The 18,803-nt window shown below is 34.6% G+C and overlaps 1 protein-coding gene across 3 annotated transcripts in view; it reads left to right on the forward strand.

Moving 5' to 3' along the window:
• pigs (GAS2-like protein pickled eggs) overlaps window positions 1-18,489 on the forward strand; it is a 455,389-nt gene extending 436,900 nt beyond the window's left edge. For all 3 annotated transcript variants that reach the window (XM_075302273.1, XM_075302274.1, XM_075302275.1), the window contains exons 7-9: window positions 4,371-4,558; window positions 10,520-11,136; window positions 12,835-18,489. In XM_075302273.1, coding sequence (XP_075158388.1) covers window positions 4,371-4,558; window positions 10,520-11,136; window positions 12,835-14,087 — 2,058 coding nt within the window. In that variant the 3' untranslated portion in view covers window positions 14,088-18,489. The remainder of the gene's footprint in view (window positions 1-4,370; window positions 4,559-10,519; window positions 11,137-12,834) is intronic.
• Window positions 18,490-18,803: the final 314 nt, after the last annotated feature.

The raw sequence follows: 18,803 nt of genomic DNA on the forward strand, positions 1-18,803 counted from the left end.
TCAGTGACGGGGTATTCGATAGTCTAACTAACAGGTTGGCTGATAAGTCCCCGGTCTAACAAAAAAAAACACATTTTTTTGTCAAAATTCGTTTTTATTATTCAACATAGTTCCCTTCAAGAGCGATACAACGATTATAACGACCTTCCAATTTTTTGATACCATTTTGGTAGTACTACTTCGGTTTTGCCTCAAAATAGGCCTCAGTGTCGGCGATCACCTCCTCATTGCAGCCAAATTTTTTTCCCTGCGAGCATCCTTTTGAGGTCTGAGAACAAGAAAAAGTCGCTGGGGCCAGATCTGGAGAATACGGTGGGTGGGGAAGCAATACGAAGCCCAATTCATGAATTTTTGCCATCGTTCTCAATGACTTGTGGCACGTTGCGTTGTCTTGGTGGAACAACACTATTTTCTTCTTCATATGGGGCCGTTTTGCCGCGATTTCGACCTTCAAACGCTCCAATAACGCCATATAATAGTCACTGTTTATGGTTTTTCCCTTCTCAAGATAATCGATAAAAATTATTCCATGCGCATCCCAAAAAACAGAGGCCATTACTTTGCCAGCGGACTTTTGAGTCTTTCCACGCTTCGGAGACGGTTCACCGATCGCTGTCCACTCAGCCGACTGTCAATTGGACTCAGGAGTGTAGTGATGGAGCAACGTTTCATCCATTGTCACATATCGACGGAAAAACTCGGGTGTATTACGAGTTAACAGCTGCAAACACCGCTCAGAATCATCAACACGTTGTTGTTTTTGGTCAAATTTGAGCTCGCGCGGCACCCATTTTGCACAGAGCTTCCGCATATCCAAATATTGATGATATGACCAACACCTTCCTTTGATATTTTAAGGCCTCTGCTATCTCGATCAACTTCATTTTACGGTCATTCAAAATCATTTTGTGGAATTTTTTGATGTTTTCGTCAGTAACCACCTCTTTCGGGCGTCCACTGCGTCCACCGTTCTCCGTGCTCATTTCACCACGCTTGAATTTTGCATACCAATCAATTATTGTTGATTTCCCTGGGGCAGAGTCCGGAAACTCATTATCAAGCCAAGTTTTTGCTTCCACCGTATTTTTTTCCCTTCAGAAAACAGTATTTTATCAAAACACGAAATTCCTTTTTTCCATTTTTTCACAAAAAGTTGCTTCACAAAAGACGCTCTATCTCACAAAATAATTGACTTACAGACGTCAAATTTTGGCACGAATCATTTGAAGGTTGGTACTATATAAAAATAATATGCATTTAATACTAGCGACGTCATCTATGTGGCAGACCGGGGACTTATCAGCCAACCTGTTATCAGCTCTGACTAACCTAAGCGCTCTAAATATTTAGAATATATTATAATAACAGAAGAAAACGGATCCTTTAAAAGACAAAAGATACCTAGAGGAACCCTAAGTCATCAAGATTTCCCAACACCTTCACATCTGTCGCTTCGACAGAATTATAGAGAATTTCATACTCACGGAGCTCGGTAAGACTTGCAAAAATCTTCAGCTCATCATTCCTAAGTTTTGAGACCGCTACCAACCCAACATCTTAATGTATTAAACGTTTAAATTTTTAACAAAACATTTAAGATTTACGTTACATGTTTGAATCTTTGGTATATCCCTCGCATTTGTAAATATAACTCTTCCTTTCCCACTCTGACTAATTATCAGTTTCGGAATCCTTTGGTTGAACATTTTTGTATAACTTCTTATAGATATCATGGTAGCTATAACTCACCCATCCGTAGGCCAGTCTAGATGTGGCAAGGACTGAGTATTCAATCGATCCACTTTATCCAAATGGCTAATCTTCGACTCAGTTGTCGGCAGGACAAGGTTGCATTGCTTTACTCTTTTTTTATTGTTCATCTATGGAGTAATCCTTACAGACTAACAATACTATACTACAATATGCCAAATGGTATCTTATGCCCAAGTATTTAATAATATTGTTATATTTCTCTTTATTTTATATTTATCTTCAGACAGATCGAAATATTTATAGTATTTATTAAATTCGTTACATAATCGGCGAACAGGATCGAGATTTTCCCATATAGATTCAGGGTCAAGAGAATTTGCAGGTTGCTTTAGATGTGTCCTTCTTCTTGCCTAACCCCAAAAAAGAGCCTTCCCTAAATTTAACCAAATACAAGTACATTAAGGGTGGTTTAAAACAATCAATAAATCGTCTTTAAATCCAATATACTGGATCTTCAGGTCGAGTACTTGGAACAGGATAGTTTTCCACCACCTTTAGTAATTGCGTTCTCTGTTTCCCATATTTGGATAAGCTGTCTTCGGAAACTAGCCGTTCTTGGGCCGATTGATATTAATTTCTTTAGGATAATTATAGTATTACGGTGTTGAACCACTTTCCACATATTGATGTAATTGGCTTATCCTTTAAAGGATGTTATTTAGCTAAATATGGAATCGAGCAGCACTCATTGATAAGAGAAAAGTGCACCACCTATTGTATCAGAATGGACTGAATATTATAGTAGAAGTATCTCTTGTCAGAGTGGCCAGTCTCTGACAAGAAGTCTCCCAAACTACTCTCAAAAAGTGTTGTTGTGAGCATAAAAATTTCTCGTCTTTAAAATATAAATTCGAATTTTGTTTAGCATAGAAAACGAATTTCTCTAATACAAATTATATACATTTTTGCATGAAGGCGTTTTATCCTTAGAGTTAGCAGATTCGACTTGAGCCCTTTACATAAAAATAATCTTTTGAGCTGAGGTCAAATTTATCCTAATACTAAAATCGGGAAAAAATTCTTTAAATTCAATGATATTTTTTAACTTGGTTATAAAGCTAAAAAGTAATTCAAAAGATATTTTCAAGACTTTATTTTAAAGACTTTTAATTTAAACATTAACTGAAAAAATTATTGACCTAATATGAAAGATGATGTAAAATTTAGAACACGCAATTTAAACAATATAAAAGACAAATTGCTTTAAAATAAAGAAATTTTAATTAAAAGAAAGTCCTTAATCCTTTGTTAATTTTTTTTTTTCATAAAATTTAGAACACAAATGTTTGAAATTTGCCTCTCTTCGTTAAAGTCGCACGTCTCTTAAGCAAGTCAAATTTTTCTTAAAGTAAGGAAAAACATTATTAGTCTATACAAATAATGTTTAAATTAACTGATATAGCGAATCTTAGGATCATAGATAAAAAACTTCAAATCCTTAAAAAATATATTAGCCTATGCTAATATATTTTTTAAGGATTTTGCATTTTTGGTTTAAAGCTTTTTCGAAAAAAAACGTTTTTTTACTTTGATGTGTTATTTATAAATTTGATTTTAAAACTTTTATTTGTACGTGAATAAAATGATATCTGCATCCTAATGTTAACTTTATAGAGTTTCGATTTAAAGGTAGATAACTGCCAAACAATATATTTATTTTAAAGAAGAGTTTCTTTGGCCCGGAATCAATAATAAAATCCTTAAAGTGTTCGGTCGAAGCAGGAATCGAACCCACGACCTTGTGTATGCATGGCGGGCATGCTAACCATTGAACCACGGTGGCAATGGTTAGCATGCCGGAATCGGACAAGCTTGTTTTTTTTTAATGTTTTATGGTTAGTTTTCCTCAACAAATTATCCATCAATCCCAAGGAATTATGGTTCTCACATTTATCGCTAGCCAGACATTTCTCATTGCCAACGGAATTATCACCGATAATGTAATTCAATATCATGCTACTACTGGTATTAACAAACCCTGGGTCACCACATAGTCAAATACAACAAAATAATAATCAATCAAAAAACAAGAATTTGACAGCCATGAAACACCAGTCATCCGATAACGAGATTCCAATCCTCCACCCTAGTGGATTAGACAATTCACACATGCTTCATTCACGCGTTTAATGCAATTAATTTCTCCAGCTCTCGATCATTGCAAGTGAACGCAAACATGCCGATGATTTATTGAAGAATAATTACTCGCCAAATTATCTGGACACAATAATCTTTCGTTCACACTCATAGAGCAAGAGGCAAACGACTAGGCGTCCGCTCAACGACCGTCATATCCAATCGATGGAAACTAAACACACACACACACGCGAACATCATGATGGTAACTGAACACCACCACACCACACATGTGCATCATCTGCATTCAAACAAACGAAAAAAAAACAACGAACTCATGTGGAGGGGCATCATATCTCTGCAAGATGATCATTCAATTTCGATTAAAATTAATTTGTATAACAAATTTATTAATATGTAATTTTTCTTAATTTCTTTCCTTTGTGCCATGAACTCTTTCATATTTCTCTCATGCTGTGCCTGGGCTCATTTCTATCTTCTGTGTTTTTTTGTCATTGCAGATATTACGTTCACACGTTATGGTGCGTGTTGGCGGTGGCTGGGATACACTCTCACACTATCTGGATAAACATGATCCTTGCCGCTGTAAAGCTCAGCATCGTTCATCGGTGGCCGCACGTTTAATACCGCGAGCCAATCTACAGACAAATGGCATTGAGCTGCACAAAGCTCAGGTGATATTCGAGAGGTAAGCTAATCGAACTGTTTTTCATATAACATCACCAACCACTAGCGATTATGCTCTATTATATTGTATATGTTAGTCCGTCCGTCGGACGGTCGGTCGGTCTGCGTTTTTATAAACAAAATACCCAGTTTTGGAATCATGCAGAATGGGAGGAGGGGAATTTTTCGAAACACAATTTACATGAATACTTAACAAAACCCATACATAAAATAATCTTTTGCAAATCCTAAACTGATATGGCTAAAGTTTGGCCCTTAAGAGTGCAAAACAAAGGATCGGTTGCAATGGACAATTATTTATCTTCTTGGCAACACTGGTTTAAAAGGCTGACGCTAGTTTAGTATTTTGTTTCACTGTCAAATATCTTCAGTATGGTCTATAATTGAATCATGAATCGTCTTACGTTTGCGAATTATTGAATTGTATTATCAAAATGCGTGAAATAAGTACGTAAATAAGCAGAATTTTCGATTTTGTGGAGAAGATCAGCCCGAATCATTGCAAATGCAGTCAATATAGAAAATGTTTAATGCGGTTTATGGGCTGGCAGCCACTCGTGCCAAAAATAATCTACCAAAATTTCAAGAAAATGTTACCAAAAATCTACCAAAATAAAAAACAAAACCTATTCGGTCAAAATTTTATTTCTATATAAAATTTTGTCAAAATTTTATTTCTATACAAAATTTTGTCAAAATTTTATTTCTATAGAAGATTTTGTCAAAAAAATTATTTCTAGAGGAAATTTTGTGAAATTTTTATTTCTAGAAAAAATTTGTGAAAATTTTATTTTAATTTTTATAGAACATTGTTTAAAAATTTATTTTTTTTTTTCAAAATTCTTTCTATATATAAAAAGATAAAGTACCTCGTAAATGGAGAGGAAGCCTTTTCAAAATCTACCAAAACAAACTAGAGTCCTACCAATCTACTAACAGTAAAAGTGTACCATTTTTGCTAGAATTCTACCAACTATGATTGCATGACATGTGGTGAACATTTTTTTTCACGTTCGGAACCGATCAATTGTCCACCTAGATCGTGTGATTTAACGCCTTAGACTATATTTTGAGGTTATGTTCAAGCTCATGTCTATACAGACAATTCCGCTTCAATTGACGCATTGGAAGTCAACATTGAATCAGTGCTGTAAAGAGTATGTCAAAATTGGACTAAGCCAATTTTGAGCCGACTATCGACTCAAATAAAGTATTCACACATTTTTCTGAATTTTATGTGTTTGTTGAATTGTGCTTTAACTTTTAAAATATCACACTTTAGAATAATGCTATTTTATTACTCCACACTTCTCTATGGCTGCACCATTTAAACGAACCTCCTCTTTAATCATACGAACTTTTTACAGAATATCTTTTTGCAAAGCGAAATACGGTTTTCTAGAACATTTTCTTATAAAACCTCTTTTTTCTCGATCGGCTTGGACATCCCTGTTACAGTGATCGCCTAAACTGTTTACTTTGCATTTTATTATACTTAAGTGAGTATGACAAATGACTTGGTTTCAAGTCAGCACTACCCCATTAGGCATTATCTACATCGTCATCATTAACAACAACAACGACGGTTGAAAATGTACAACAGCAGCCGTAGCAATAACAACTCAGACTTCAGCCTCATAATCTTAATAAGTGATCGATATAATTTGTCTTCCTTGATCTTTCAGTGCGTGGTAGAAGAGGTGATCGTGCGGAGGATACAATAGCAACTAAACAACCGATCAATTTATCAATTAGGAGTGCCTAATTGAAATAGGGAAATTACCTAGTGCTTTGTTTCGCTTTTTCATTTCCAAATAGACCACAAAAAAGTAGACCCTGCCACTTGTCTTACAATTTTGCATCTGTCTATCCAACTGTCTTTCTGTCTATATCTAGAGCTCGTATTTTCTTCAGCGTTTAAGCAACGAATGTAAATTAGTCAGCAGCCTGTTGACAAATAGGCAAAAAATACGCTTCCATCAGAAACAATGACAATGGTAAGCTGGTTACATGGAGCGAATACACGATGTAATTCGATATTGGTTTTCATAGCAAACAGATGCAATTTAAGTTTGACAACCTGTAATTAGTCGCAAGGTGACAAGCTATCATCGTGTAATGTGCTGTAACGATTTGTTATTGTTGGGTGTATTTCTACCTAGAATGGTCATAAATACTTAACTTGGTAATAGCGTTTCCCTACGGCAACAAAGTGCGGCTTAGATGACATTTTAAATATGGCTATAATAGATTTCTCTTTTAGTAAGTATGTAAATGCAAAACTGACGTTAGACTTATACGAAACTATGAAAAATGGAACAAAATAATAACATTTGTCAACTCACATGGGCTGTCACCCATAAGTCATTCGAAGATTGAGAGATTTCATGAAGCCATAGGGTAAAACTTGATTAGGAAAAATGTTCATGCAAATCACTTTTGTAAGTACAGTCTGTTCTAAAGTTTATAGGGAATTTTCAAGCAACCAATTGGTTTTGACAATGAATGGGAAATAGGAATGTGAAACACCAAGGACATTGGTATGAAGCTATGATGGTTAGATGTAGTTGCACCCCTTATTTCAGACTCACTTTATAGTGATTTCGTTTGGTAAAACATGTGTTGCATACACTATCTCAAACAATTGTCCGTACACCAAACTGTTGGATTGTATCAACCATCAAAAATAATTGGTCAAGCTTGATCTTGAAACAAATCGGCCATATAGTTTCTGAGATACAAGCTTTAACAGTTTGGTGTACGGACAATTGTTTGAGATGGTGTATATATTACCCTTACCCCCATAAATCGAAAATTTGTGTTTGATTGGAAAATCTAGTGCAGCCTATCCAAAATGTGCATGTTAGATTGACGGGGTGTTACCCATTGCAAGGCTAAAAGTGTAACCCATTTTGCACTGTAGCTAGTCTACGGTGCAGATGGTTACACTTTAATAATAGTTGTTAACAACAATCGAAATATTTCAAAACTTTGTTTTGTTTACAACCCACTTGTTTTTTGTTTTTTCTTGTTTTGCTTGGATTTTGTATCAGTGTTGCACATTTTTTTTCGTTTTCAAACGCAAACGGCGTTGTCTTTGCAGGGGGTTTTGGCAACGTTGTGGTAACACCGTAAAATTTTGTACCATTTTTAGGGAACACGAAATCACCATTAGACTATTAGGAACTTCTATATTGTCACCAAGTGCTGTCCGATTCCATGTATAGCTCAATGACAAGGTACCTCCGTTTCACATTACGGAGAAGCCACTTAGAGAAGCTTTGAAATACAGAGAAATGTCACTAGCATTAGTGAGAGAGAAATGTTCCATGTTCGCCGTCCAAAAATAACATTTTGATCTTGAAACATGTTTGGGTGATCATATTCCTAATCTGCGTGCGGATATGAGAAAGTCAGAAATTCCAGAATTTTTTTATGCGTTTTTATACCCTTCACCACTACCGTGGTACAGGGTATAATAAGTTTGTGCATTTGTATGTAACGCCAAGAAATAGCAGTCATAGACCCAGAGGATTGCCCTGATTTGCTTTACTATTACGTTTAATAGTATCCTTAAGTGTTCTAAAGTTGGTTAAAATCGGTTCAGATTTAGATATAGCTCCCATATATATATTTCTCCGATTTGCACTTCTATTATCCCAAAAGCCAGAGTTTTGCACTGATTTCCTTTAAATTTTGCACAAGGAGTACGTTTAATAGTATCGTTGAGTTTGCCAAATTTAGTTGAAATCGGTTCAGATTTATATATAGCTCTTACATATATCTTTCGCCCGATTTACACTCATATGACCACGGAGGCCAAAGTTATACACCGATTTACGTGAAATTTTTCAGAGATAACAGAATAATTTTTCTAACTTGCATGCCAAATTTATATGTACGGCAGAGTTGGGCAAATATGGTAGAATGTTTCATATTTTAGACCCATGTTAAATGGGATTTTCCTCCAATTGACTCGGTACTTTCCACAGAGAACGTATTTAATATAATATTTAAGTGTGTCAATTTTGGTCTAATATGGTTCAGATTTACATAAAGCCTCCATATATTTGTTCTTCCGATTTATGCAAATATGGCCAAAATACCCACATTTTACACAAAATGATGATGTGATGATTTCCCCATATCTTAGTCATATCCTACGCACTGTAATGCCAGACTTTCCCCAGAATTGTTGAGTTTTAAATAAGACTCCGACTTATTTCACCAATGTGGTATCACAATGGACTGAATAGTCTACGTGAGCCTGATACATCGGGCTGCCTCCTAACCTAACCTAAGGCTCCGACTTGTGGAAATATCGCCCGACTTGGCCAAATAAAATATCACAACCCACAATTGAGAGATCTACTAACCAATACCTTTCAAAATGGCCACTGCTAAGTAGTAAAAATTGTAAAAACTACTCGAATTGTCCTATATCTCGAACACAAATTGTCCTATATCTCGTCTGATAAATCATAAATGCTAAAATTTGTACTCACGCACGAAAATCTTTTAAATGTCGTGGCTCACTAAAAATATGGTGACTCACGAATAATTTTATGAGTAATTTATTTTAGGGTCTGAAAATGTGAGCATGATTAAAAATCTAGAGCGCTATTAACCTCTTAACATCCCAGGTGTCACTAAAATTGTAAATGAATTTAACTCGTAAGCATTTTATGTCCGTGGGCGGGATTATTTTCGTGAGCGTATTTTTCCGAAGTTCGTTATTCAATTATTTTCGTGACTCAAGCTCACGCACGACATTTGGTTTGTTAATAACGCACACTCACGTCATTGTCATCAGCATGACTCACGAAAATTTTCGTTCTGAGGAGGAGGAGGAGTCCTTGAAGCACTGACCTACTATTACATGATATATAACCCAAAATATCGCTGAAGAGGTGATTCGGAACCTTACTCCGCTTGGAAACAAGGACCGAAAACAAATTAGGAAATTTTTAAATCAAAAAAAATTGATGGATGGAAGAATTAAGAAGGCACAGAAGACTAAACACTAATCCTGGATACTCTTTTTAAATAACTAACTCAAAAACAAATCTCTCAAAGAGATTGTTGAAAAATTCAATATTGACCTAAAATGGAAGCTTAACTATAGGGAACTGCAAAGCAGACAGTTTATAAGGGTATGAACCTTCAAACTCATACTTTCCATTATTGTCCTAATTTCTCAAAAGATCCGCTTCCAATTAGGCAACAAGGTATCTGTTGTGCTAATTACTTCTTCCAAACGTATTTAATACTTAACCAATCGTCTCTAAATTTTGGACATTCTTTTGAGTATACTTATCGCGAGTGCAAACTACCCAACTTATATATAACATCGATATTGGCTAATATCGAAATAGTGCTCCAATTACCGCAACATAGTAATGCTTTGTAAATTGGTCTGGAAATAGACATTGCTGTAAGTCTGCACTATCCTATTACGTACTCTAGTTAGATAGGCTTTCCAAGTGCTGGTATTTTTACGGGAGTTTGTTTGTAGCGTGGGGAAGATTTTTCCCAATTTAAAACGTCGAGGTCTACCTGTTTTTATTTATGGGATACTTGTTCTTGACATAAACTTTGGACTTTAACTTGTGTCTATGGGATATTTGATACACTTTGAGAATATTTTTGAATAACTCTGGTATGCTTAAAAAAGAATTAGCAACTTTATCGCTCCACTCATTGGCTGTGCTGCAATTAATTGTAGGCAACCAAGTGGAATAAATACGATTAACTTACAAGCACATGGTCATGAGAGACTAGAAATGCTTTCACTAACACTCTGAACTACCCTCAGGTTGGCACTAATTGCCATTATTTCGATTACAACTTAAATCTATGACTTAAATTGATTACCAGCTTTTTTTATTGCTCAATTAACTGCAAATTAAAACTAATTCCCTAACCCTTGGGGGACTTTCTTCAATTCCATATCATTTTACAGATCACCACCAACGGCACGCAAAATCAATTCCAATCACAGCAACACTGCAGCAGGCCCAGCCAACAACGTAAATACCTCATTGACAAGCAACAATAATTTGGTTTCCTCGTCGTCCTCATTGCTAGCTCCTGTCTATGGAAGTCTCAACAAAAATCGCAGCCCTAGTCCAACCATACAACAGCGTAAATTCTATACAGCAAATCAAGCGTATCAGGATGCAAATGCTAGCAATTCCCTGGCCTCGCCCAGTGTAGGTCGTCGGTCTATGTCACCAAGTCCAAGACGTTTAATTGATATGCGTAAGAAGCAATCATCATTGGATTCCTATAATAATGGACCAAAATCATTGCCTATAACAGTGGAGCAGAACGGAGGCGTTGCAGGAAGCAACAGTGGACATGTGCAATTCGATAGTTTTGATCAATCATCTTCCGGCCATGGTACAGTAACTCAAAGTTCCGATGCCAGTGCAAATAGTAATAAGTTCGAGAATATCAGCGATAATGGAAGTGAGATCAGTGATGAAGGATATCGCAGTTTGGGCGTTATTCAATCGTCAGCCCAGAAACGTGAATCCATACACAGTCAAGCATCGATGGATGACGCAGACAATAATGGTAAGTACTTTTCATAAATTCTAAATTGATTTTAGAGAAAAAATGCCATAACTCAACTGAAAAGGGTAGCAGGTTAAAGTGGCAACCTGTTATTGCATATCAATAAGATGTTCCAGCATTTGAATAGGGAATGTCCATTCAAGAAATTCCAAAAAGCCATCCAATAAATATGGTCCCAACATCTCTTCTCGATTTAGACATATTATACCCTAACCACAGTTCGGGTTTAATAGATTTGATCTGCAAAAAAAATTTGCCTACCAGAAATATTGATTTTAGACCCCATAAAATATATACCGATCGATTCAGAATCACCTCCTGAGTCGATCTAGCGCTTGGTGTCCGTCCGTCCATCCGTACATCCATGTATTTGTTTTTCGCAGGATTCCGGTCGCAATTATTAACCGATTTTAATTAAATTTGATATGTGGCGGTTTTTTGGTACATAGACGAACGCTATTGAATTTGGAGAAAATCGGAACAAATTTAGATATAACTCCCATATATATGTGTCATCCTATTTCGATAAATGGGGTCAGATTGCGTTTATTTAATAATGGACTCAATATTAGTGGCAAACTAACTCTGTAGAATCAACTATAGCTCCTAAAATCAGATATTTCTGTTCAGATTGTGATTAAACTCCCATTCTTAAATATGGAAATGCGGGTTTCCCCAAACCTATACCATTGATACCCCACAAACAATGTAAACTAATTCAGTAGGGGTGGTTTATGCCGACTATATCGGCCCCGCCCGACTTTCTACTTTACTCACTTGTTTAATTACGAGTATTGAGACGTTATATGTTAGGGCAAATAAAGCGATGATCACAGATCCTACACTAGGTTTGAAAGACCACAAGTACCCTCAGGTTCCTTGCGAGGTTACGATATTTGTGTGGATAGTCCAGGATCATGCCCGCTACCGATTCCTCATGAATCACAATAACCCCTGTCCGGAAACACGCCCACCTTGCAGACTAAGGGTCATGGTAGTGGCAGCTCTTTATTCCTTACTTAGACTATTCCGTCCCTTGTGATACCACAGTGGTGAATTTATCTCTTATCTCTCGAAGAGTTGATCATAAGTATTCACAGAGATCTTGTGATTGAACTCTTTGCAATTTAAAATTCCAAAGAGTATTACTATGGAATCACCCTTTTATTATTTTAAATAATGAAATCTGACAAATCTTGCTCGAGAGTATATTGGTAGTAATCGGGTCCGAATCTCGGGTCCGAACTCTGGTTTCTGTCAAGGTCTGGGTATAGTAACATATTATGGCTGATCTGTTTCCTATCCCAAAACCTTTCGACAGTGCTACATTGGTTCACCTTTGATCAGCCTAGTACTTTATAAGTAGTGAGCAGGGATCTTTGTCGCCAACCCATGTTATATCGGCATGCATCCTGAGGTCTTTCTTCTCGCTCACCTGTTGGTTCCGCATATTTCTTCACTAAGTCCACACTGCCGCATATGAGTCGAGCTTGTGTCTTAACAGTACTGAATGCATTTCCAACTTCATGGAGCATTCCCCGTTTCAATCTACGTTATTAGAACACAACCCACGGACAGCATGTTGTCCTATTTACATTCACAATTCCTTGAGATTTCATGCACATTCTGAACGCTATATTAGCAAATATTTTATTGCATATCACTGTCTCACTTACGTCTTTTCTTTCTCATTTTCAGTGCGTCACGATCAGACATCAAGTGATTCTCAAATTTCACCCAGTGAGGAAGTTACCACCACATCACAAAAATCTCCTGAAACCATGGAAAATAGTTATACCACACAAAACGATGAAGATCTCCATCACAACGACGTTGATGTTGGGCCACAATCTTTGCCAGCCGTATTAAATGCCGAACAAATTCAAGTTCCAACCAATAAATTTGAACAATCTGGCATCTTTATTACAGACGAAGCTATTACGGTTGATATAGCTGAAAATACTGGACTAAAACGAAGTGGTTATGCCAATAAAATATTCGGTTCAAGTACTGAAGATACCACAGATGGCAAGATAGTAACGACTAAGAAGTCAACTCAAGCCAAGGAACAAGTTGGTATGGCCTCAAATAAATGTAAAATTCCCTGTTCACCCATGGCAACACCACAAAGACGCCGTAGTATAGATAATAGCACATGCAATACCGGAAGCCTACAGGATCTACACTCACGTACTGGCCTTCCGGTTATGAATCGTGCCAAACCCGTCTATCGTTCTGTAAGGAAACCACCATCCGCTTTCACTTCGATTAATGAGGCCCGGAAAAGTAAATCGCCAGCGCCAGTGACTGTACCAACAGCAAAAGATGCCCATAACACCTGGAGTGGTAGAAATGCAATTAATGGAGGCGGACGCAAACGTCCCACTCTGACAAGTGACACATTTACCCCACACGCTAGTGGTATTGGTAACACAACCACGGCTTCACCCTTTGAACGTAACTCTAAGACCAGGTCATCACATATTCTGTATGACAGTAATGGACGTAGAATAAAAGGTTGTACAGCCTCTCTGACAACATCGCCGGTCAAAAATCATGCAAACTCACCATTGGCCCAACAACTGTTGGAAGCAGCCAGCAGCGCTAAAAACGATGCACAAATTCTGGAAAAAATGAAAACTCTGCTACTGCAGTATTCCACCACTAATTCCAAGGTTCAAGGTACCCAATCCTCGAATCCGAATCGTTCTCAAAATCCCAAGAAACCAGTGTACGATGACTTTACCAGTGCTTGGGTACACAGCAATGGTAATCTGGAGCGTTCGGCAAGTTGTTCACCACCCACAAAGGCCCCGTCCAAACGTAGTTCGGCCGCATCGTCGTGTGAGAGTAATAACTCACGTGATATGTCAGTGATTGTATCACCACGTCGTGAACGTGGCATGTCTAAGATTCCAGCGCCCGTGCGCCAGCATACAGAACTTTACTAACATAAGTTGTTACCACCACAAATTCGCCGAATTGTGGGATTTCCGAAATCACCTAGAAAACCTTAGCATTTATTACAACAGAACCGTTTAAACAATAACAACAATTCATAAAATCTATAATAATGTGATCGATGCAGAATCGCGTCTGAGTGTTGAAATGAAAAAGTACTTCAAAGTAATGTGAATGTATGTTCGGAAAATTTTTTATCCGAAAACAAATAGCAAATATTTTATGAGAAAGTAAATTAACAGCGAATTTCCCATATCCAAAACGAACGCTTTCGTTCGATGTTTCTTTATAAATTCAGCTGTTTTGGACATCCTAATCGAACGAAAACACTCGTTTTGAATATGAAAAATTGGTCGTAAGTAAAATGGTAATGAATGTTCTTAGACGATTGACAATTTTTTTTAATATAAGGGCTGTTTTCTTTTAGCACTGGATACCTTAAGCCGTGAAGGACTAAAAGAAACCACAGTAATCGTTTATCCAGGACATCTTCAAAAATATGCAACACTGTCATCAGCTGTTTAAAAACAATCACAGAAAAGAAGTGAAATCTTGCATTTTTAATGTTTGAAATGCTCCAATTAGTAATAAATATTTACTGCTGCGATTATCTATGACACTGTACCACTTTGAATTTCATGTTTTTCCATAAATTAGTCACAATAAATTGCTATTGTGAATCGAAGAAGCGTCACTTTATCAAAATACAATCTGGCAACATCGGCGCGACTTGCTCTGATGAGATGTTCTGGATAGCCCATACAAATGTTGCATCCAGTGCTAAAAGAAAACAGCCCTATAATTGTAAATAAGAATATTGATTCATATACATATGTTTTAAATATTGAAGTTTTTGTTGTTGGTTTTTATTTTGACGTGAGCAGCACTATTAAGAAAATAAAATACATACAAATGTAGACTGCAATCACATAGATGTGAATATCTTTCATTTTCAAGTCCAGGATTTTGAATGTAACTTGAGTTCGAGGATTTTTCAAATGTTGGAATTTGCTAGAGTTCGACTATTTTTCAAATGTTTGGTTTGGTTTGCTAATTTGCTATAAATTATTTACCTTTTAGTTGACATTGACAGTCATTTGTTGTACACAGAGAAAAAAGTATCATAAAAATACTCGATCTAAAATACCACAATAAAACATTTGTATGTTTTTTATTTAAAATATATATAGCATTTTAAATTTAAATGGCAATTAAAAACAATATATATCCTTTTTAATTTTATTCCTACAGGAATTTTCAGAATGAATTTTAAAGTTTTAAAACGAATTTAAAAAAAAAAGTATAAAAATAACATTTTTAAAACTATAAATTAAAAAAACACTTTTAAATAGAGACTGCCATAAAAAAAGTTTCCGAAAACATATAACCTAATAACAAACATACGTATAGCCCTTTAAATTCCCTCTAAAATCTCAATAATATACAAAAACAAATAAATAACTGTACTTACATATAATCCCCTTCCATATAGCCTCAAAAGTTAAGAAATTCCAATCAGGTCTTGAAAATTTAATCATTATTGAAATTAAAAATGCCTCTCATAGAAAAAACACCAATCATATATAATATACAGAGTAGCATTAGAATTTTTTAATAAACAAACAAAAACTATAAATAAATTAAATTACAACATACATTCATATACTTTTCCTATATAATGGTACACTTTTATAATATTTCATACTTGGATTTTAATCTGCTGATAAATAAATATATATTAAAAGCATAAAAATATAAACAAAAATAGTTTTCTAGAAATTTTTTGAGAAGTTCCACAAGCTCCCATACTTATAATTAGATGATTGTGGATGCTTTTTTTTATATATGAAAAGAAATATACTACTGTAGTATTAAACCAAAACTAGAGAAACAGAGAAACATTTATTTTTGCACTTTGATAGAAATATAGTAGAATTTATAAGAAACTGATTATAAATAAATTAAATCTTGATTTATTTTCGAAATTTTTATAAATTAAGGGGTCTTCACGCAAAGTATTTGTTGGATAAACTAAATATGTAGAGATTTGTTCCTCCAAAACCATGTTTTATATTAACCAAAAAATCTTTTGTTAAAAAGGACACTTTTTTGCAACTGTTGACAGGTTCATGTCAAACTATGGCACATAGTCTAAGTGAACCTGAAATAAATCGGGCTGCCACTTTAACCTATGGCATCCCTAATATATTTGCAAGTTAAGTAATTTAACACCATGTTTCTGTATGTCGAACGAGCTCTATTGATCGACTGAAATACATAAAAACAACTGATTTTTGGTTATAAATTCAGCTGTTTGTCTCCATATCAGTTGATCGATAGAGCTCGTCCGACTTACAGAAAGAGGCGGACATACATGAATGGATTGTCAACATACCATAGAACTTTCTAACAAATCTTTTACACAAACCAGAGTTGCCATAATAGATCGGCAAATAAAAATATCTCAAAAATCAATTTTTGAGATATTGAATACAGAAACCACATGCGAAATAATAATAACGACAAATTGATTTGTGTGAACGCCCCATTGTTTCTTCTTCTATTTATTATGGAATTTTTCTTTCATAGCTTATGATAGAAACAGCCTTAATATATCAATTAAACGAATCTGAATCTTGGTTTATGACCTACAGAATGATAAAAAAAGGCATTGGTATAATAGTTAGCTAAGTTTTGTACAGATTTTGCGTACTGTATAAGTGATGATTTTGCAAAAGAATTTTAGTTAGGCCCAAGAATATTAGAAAATGACAAAGTGAAAGGACCATTGCCAATGGGGGTAGTTAACCTATACCCCTTTAGCAAGAAAACAATTAATATATAGGGTTGTGAGTTGAGAAGATTTCTTTATTTTCAGATTCAATGGCAATAAAAAAATCGGAACACACAGACCCGGCACTCTATAATTTTATGATTTCTGAAAAAAAATCAAACACTCATATGTTTTCTAATAAATACCTAATTTTTCAGTTTTCTTTTTCCCCCTCTATTTTAGATTTTAAGTTCATACGAAAACAAAAAAACATTAAATATAATTTGGTGCTTAGTTTAATGATACATGAAATATATAAGGAATATACCCAAATCATTTGAAATCGTATAATCAAAAATCAAAACAAAACTCGTCTTATATACTTCCCAATATACATATTAATTTTTTTTTAAGGAAAATATATATATTCATGTATAAATAAACTTTTTGTTTCAATACAAAAACAACAACAACAAAATACTCCTATACTCAATGAAATAATACAGAAAGGCATTAGAAAAGGTGTCCAAAGGAAATCTGCATACAATAATTCACAATAATCATACAGAGTTGTTTAGATCATCACTGCAAATAAAAGCAGAGTTGAATCATTACATCTCAACAGGGCTGTTATAAGGCTCCATATTACACAAGTTTGCAGAACTCTTCCCATGGGCCAGGCTTTAATATATATTAAAACTTTTAAATAATATCGAGAAACTCTTTTAAACCATATATAAACAAAAGATCTTTGTATTAACTTGTCACAATTAATAATTTTATTATAACAAAACCAGACAACAACTCTTAAATGAGGCACAACTTTATAAAAACAAAAAGAATACAAAACAATAATAAATTGTTCTTAAAACAAAAAGCTTTTTAAACATACACATAAGCCAAATATATAACAAAAACACACTTAAACACAACTAATAATAATTTTGTGTTGTTTTTAAATTAAATATCAAAAATCTTCGATTCTTGCAGTAAAAGTTAAACTTTATTTGAAACAGCCATAAAATCCAATAATATTTATCAACAATTTAATTGTTATTAATTAAATAGAAAAACAAAAAATTAAAATAAATTAAATACAAATAAAATCAATGTTAAATTTTGTTTAGATTAAGTACATATCTCAATTTTATAGTTTTTCAGTGAAACAAAAAAAAACGATAAATTTGTAATTTAAAATAAAAGAGCTCCTAACTGTTTTAGGTGGCGGCCTATATTAACCCCCTGGGTTTGAATTTTAGGTTTCTTTTTTCTATTCTCATGTTTCCCAATGTATTTGTAAAATAATTTTCTTTTTTCTTCAGATTTTGTAATTTGTTATTAAGCTAAATTCTATATTACTATGTATAATTCATTTGCGAATGTATTAAAAATACATGAAAATTTCTATTATTTTGTTTTGTAAATGTGAAAACAGACAAAACCCGAAAAGCAAAAACATATTCAGCCGAAATAAAAATTACAGTTAATTATTATTATTATTATTATGTCTTAAATGCAAATAAAACAAACAAAAAAATACAACAAATATTATTGTGTGACACAATTTTAAAACGATATTAAAAAAAAATAATAATAAAAACTAAATAAAAATTACAAAATGGTCTTTTATTGTGTCAAAATATCTTTCAGAGTCGATTATAGCAGCAGACGGCACTTCAGCCTCATTTAGAGAAGCAGTTGTGACAACGCACCGCACTATGGGAACTGCAAAAATTTAACTTAGGTGACTTTTTTGGGCATAGCATATATTTTAGATTTAAAATGATTGGCGAATCTTGATGCGATCTTAATTTTAAGGTCTTTTGAGTAGACACCCAAACCTGCTTGTCCATCCAGTTTGGATGCATCATCTATGGAGCCATCGGTATTGTCAGGAGTTTGCATGCACCACGATTGACAAGTAAAATTTCCA

The sequence above is a fragment of the Haematobia irritans genome, chromosome 3, assembly GCF_050003625.1.
Source record: "Haematobia irritans isolate KBUSLIRL chromosome 3, ASM5000362v1, whole genome shotgun sequence".
Taxonomy (NCBI): Eukaryota; Metazoa; Arthropoda; class Insecta; order Diptera; family Muscidae; genus Haematobia; species Haematobia irritans.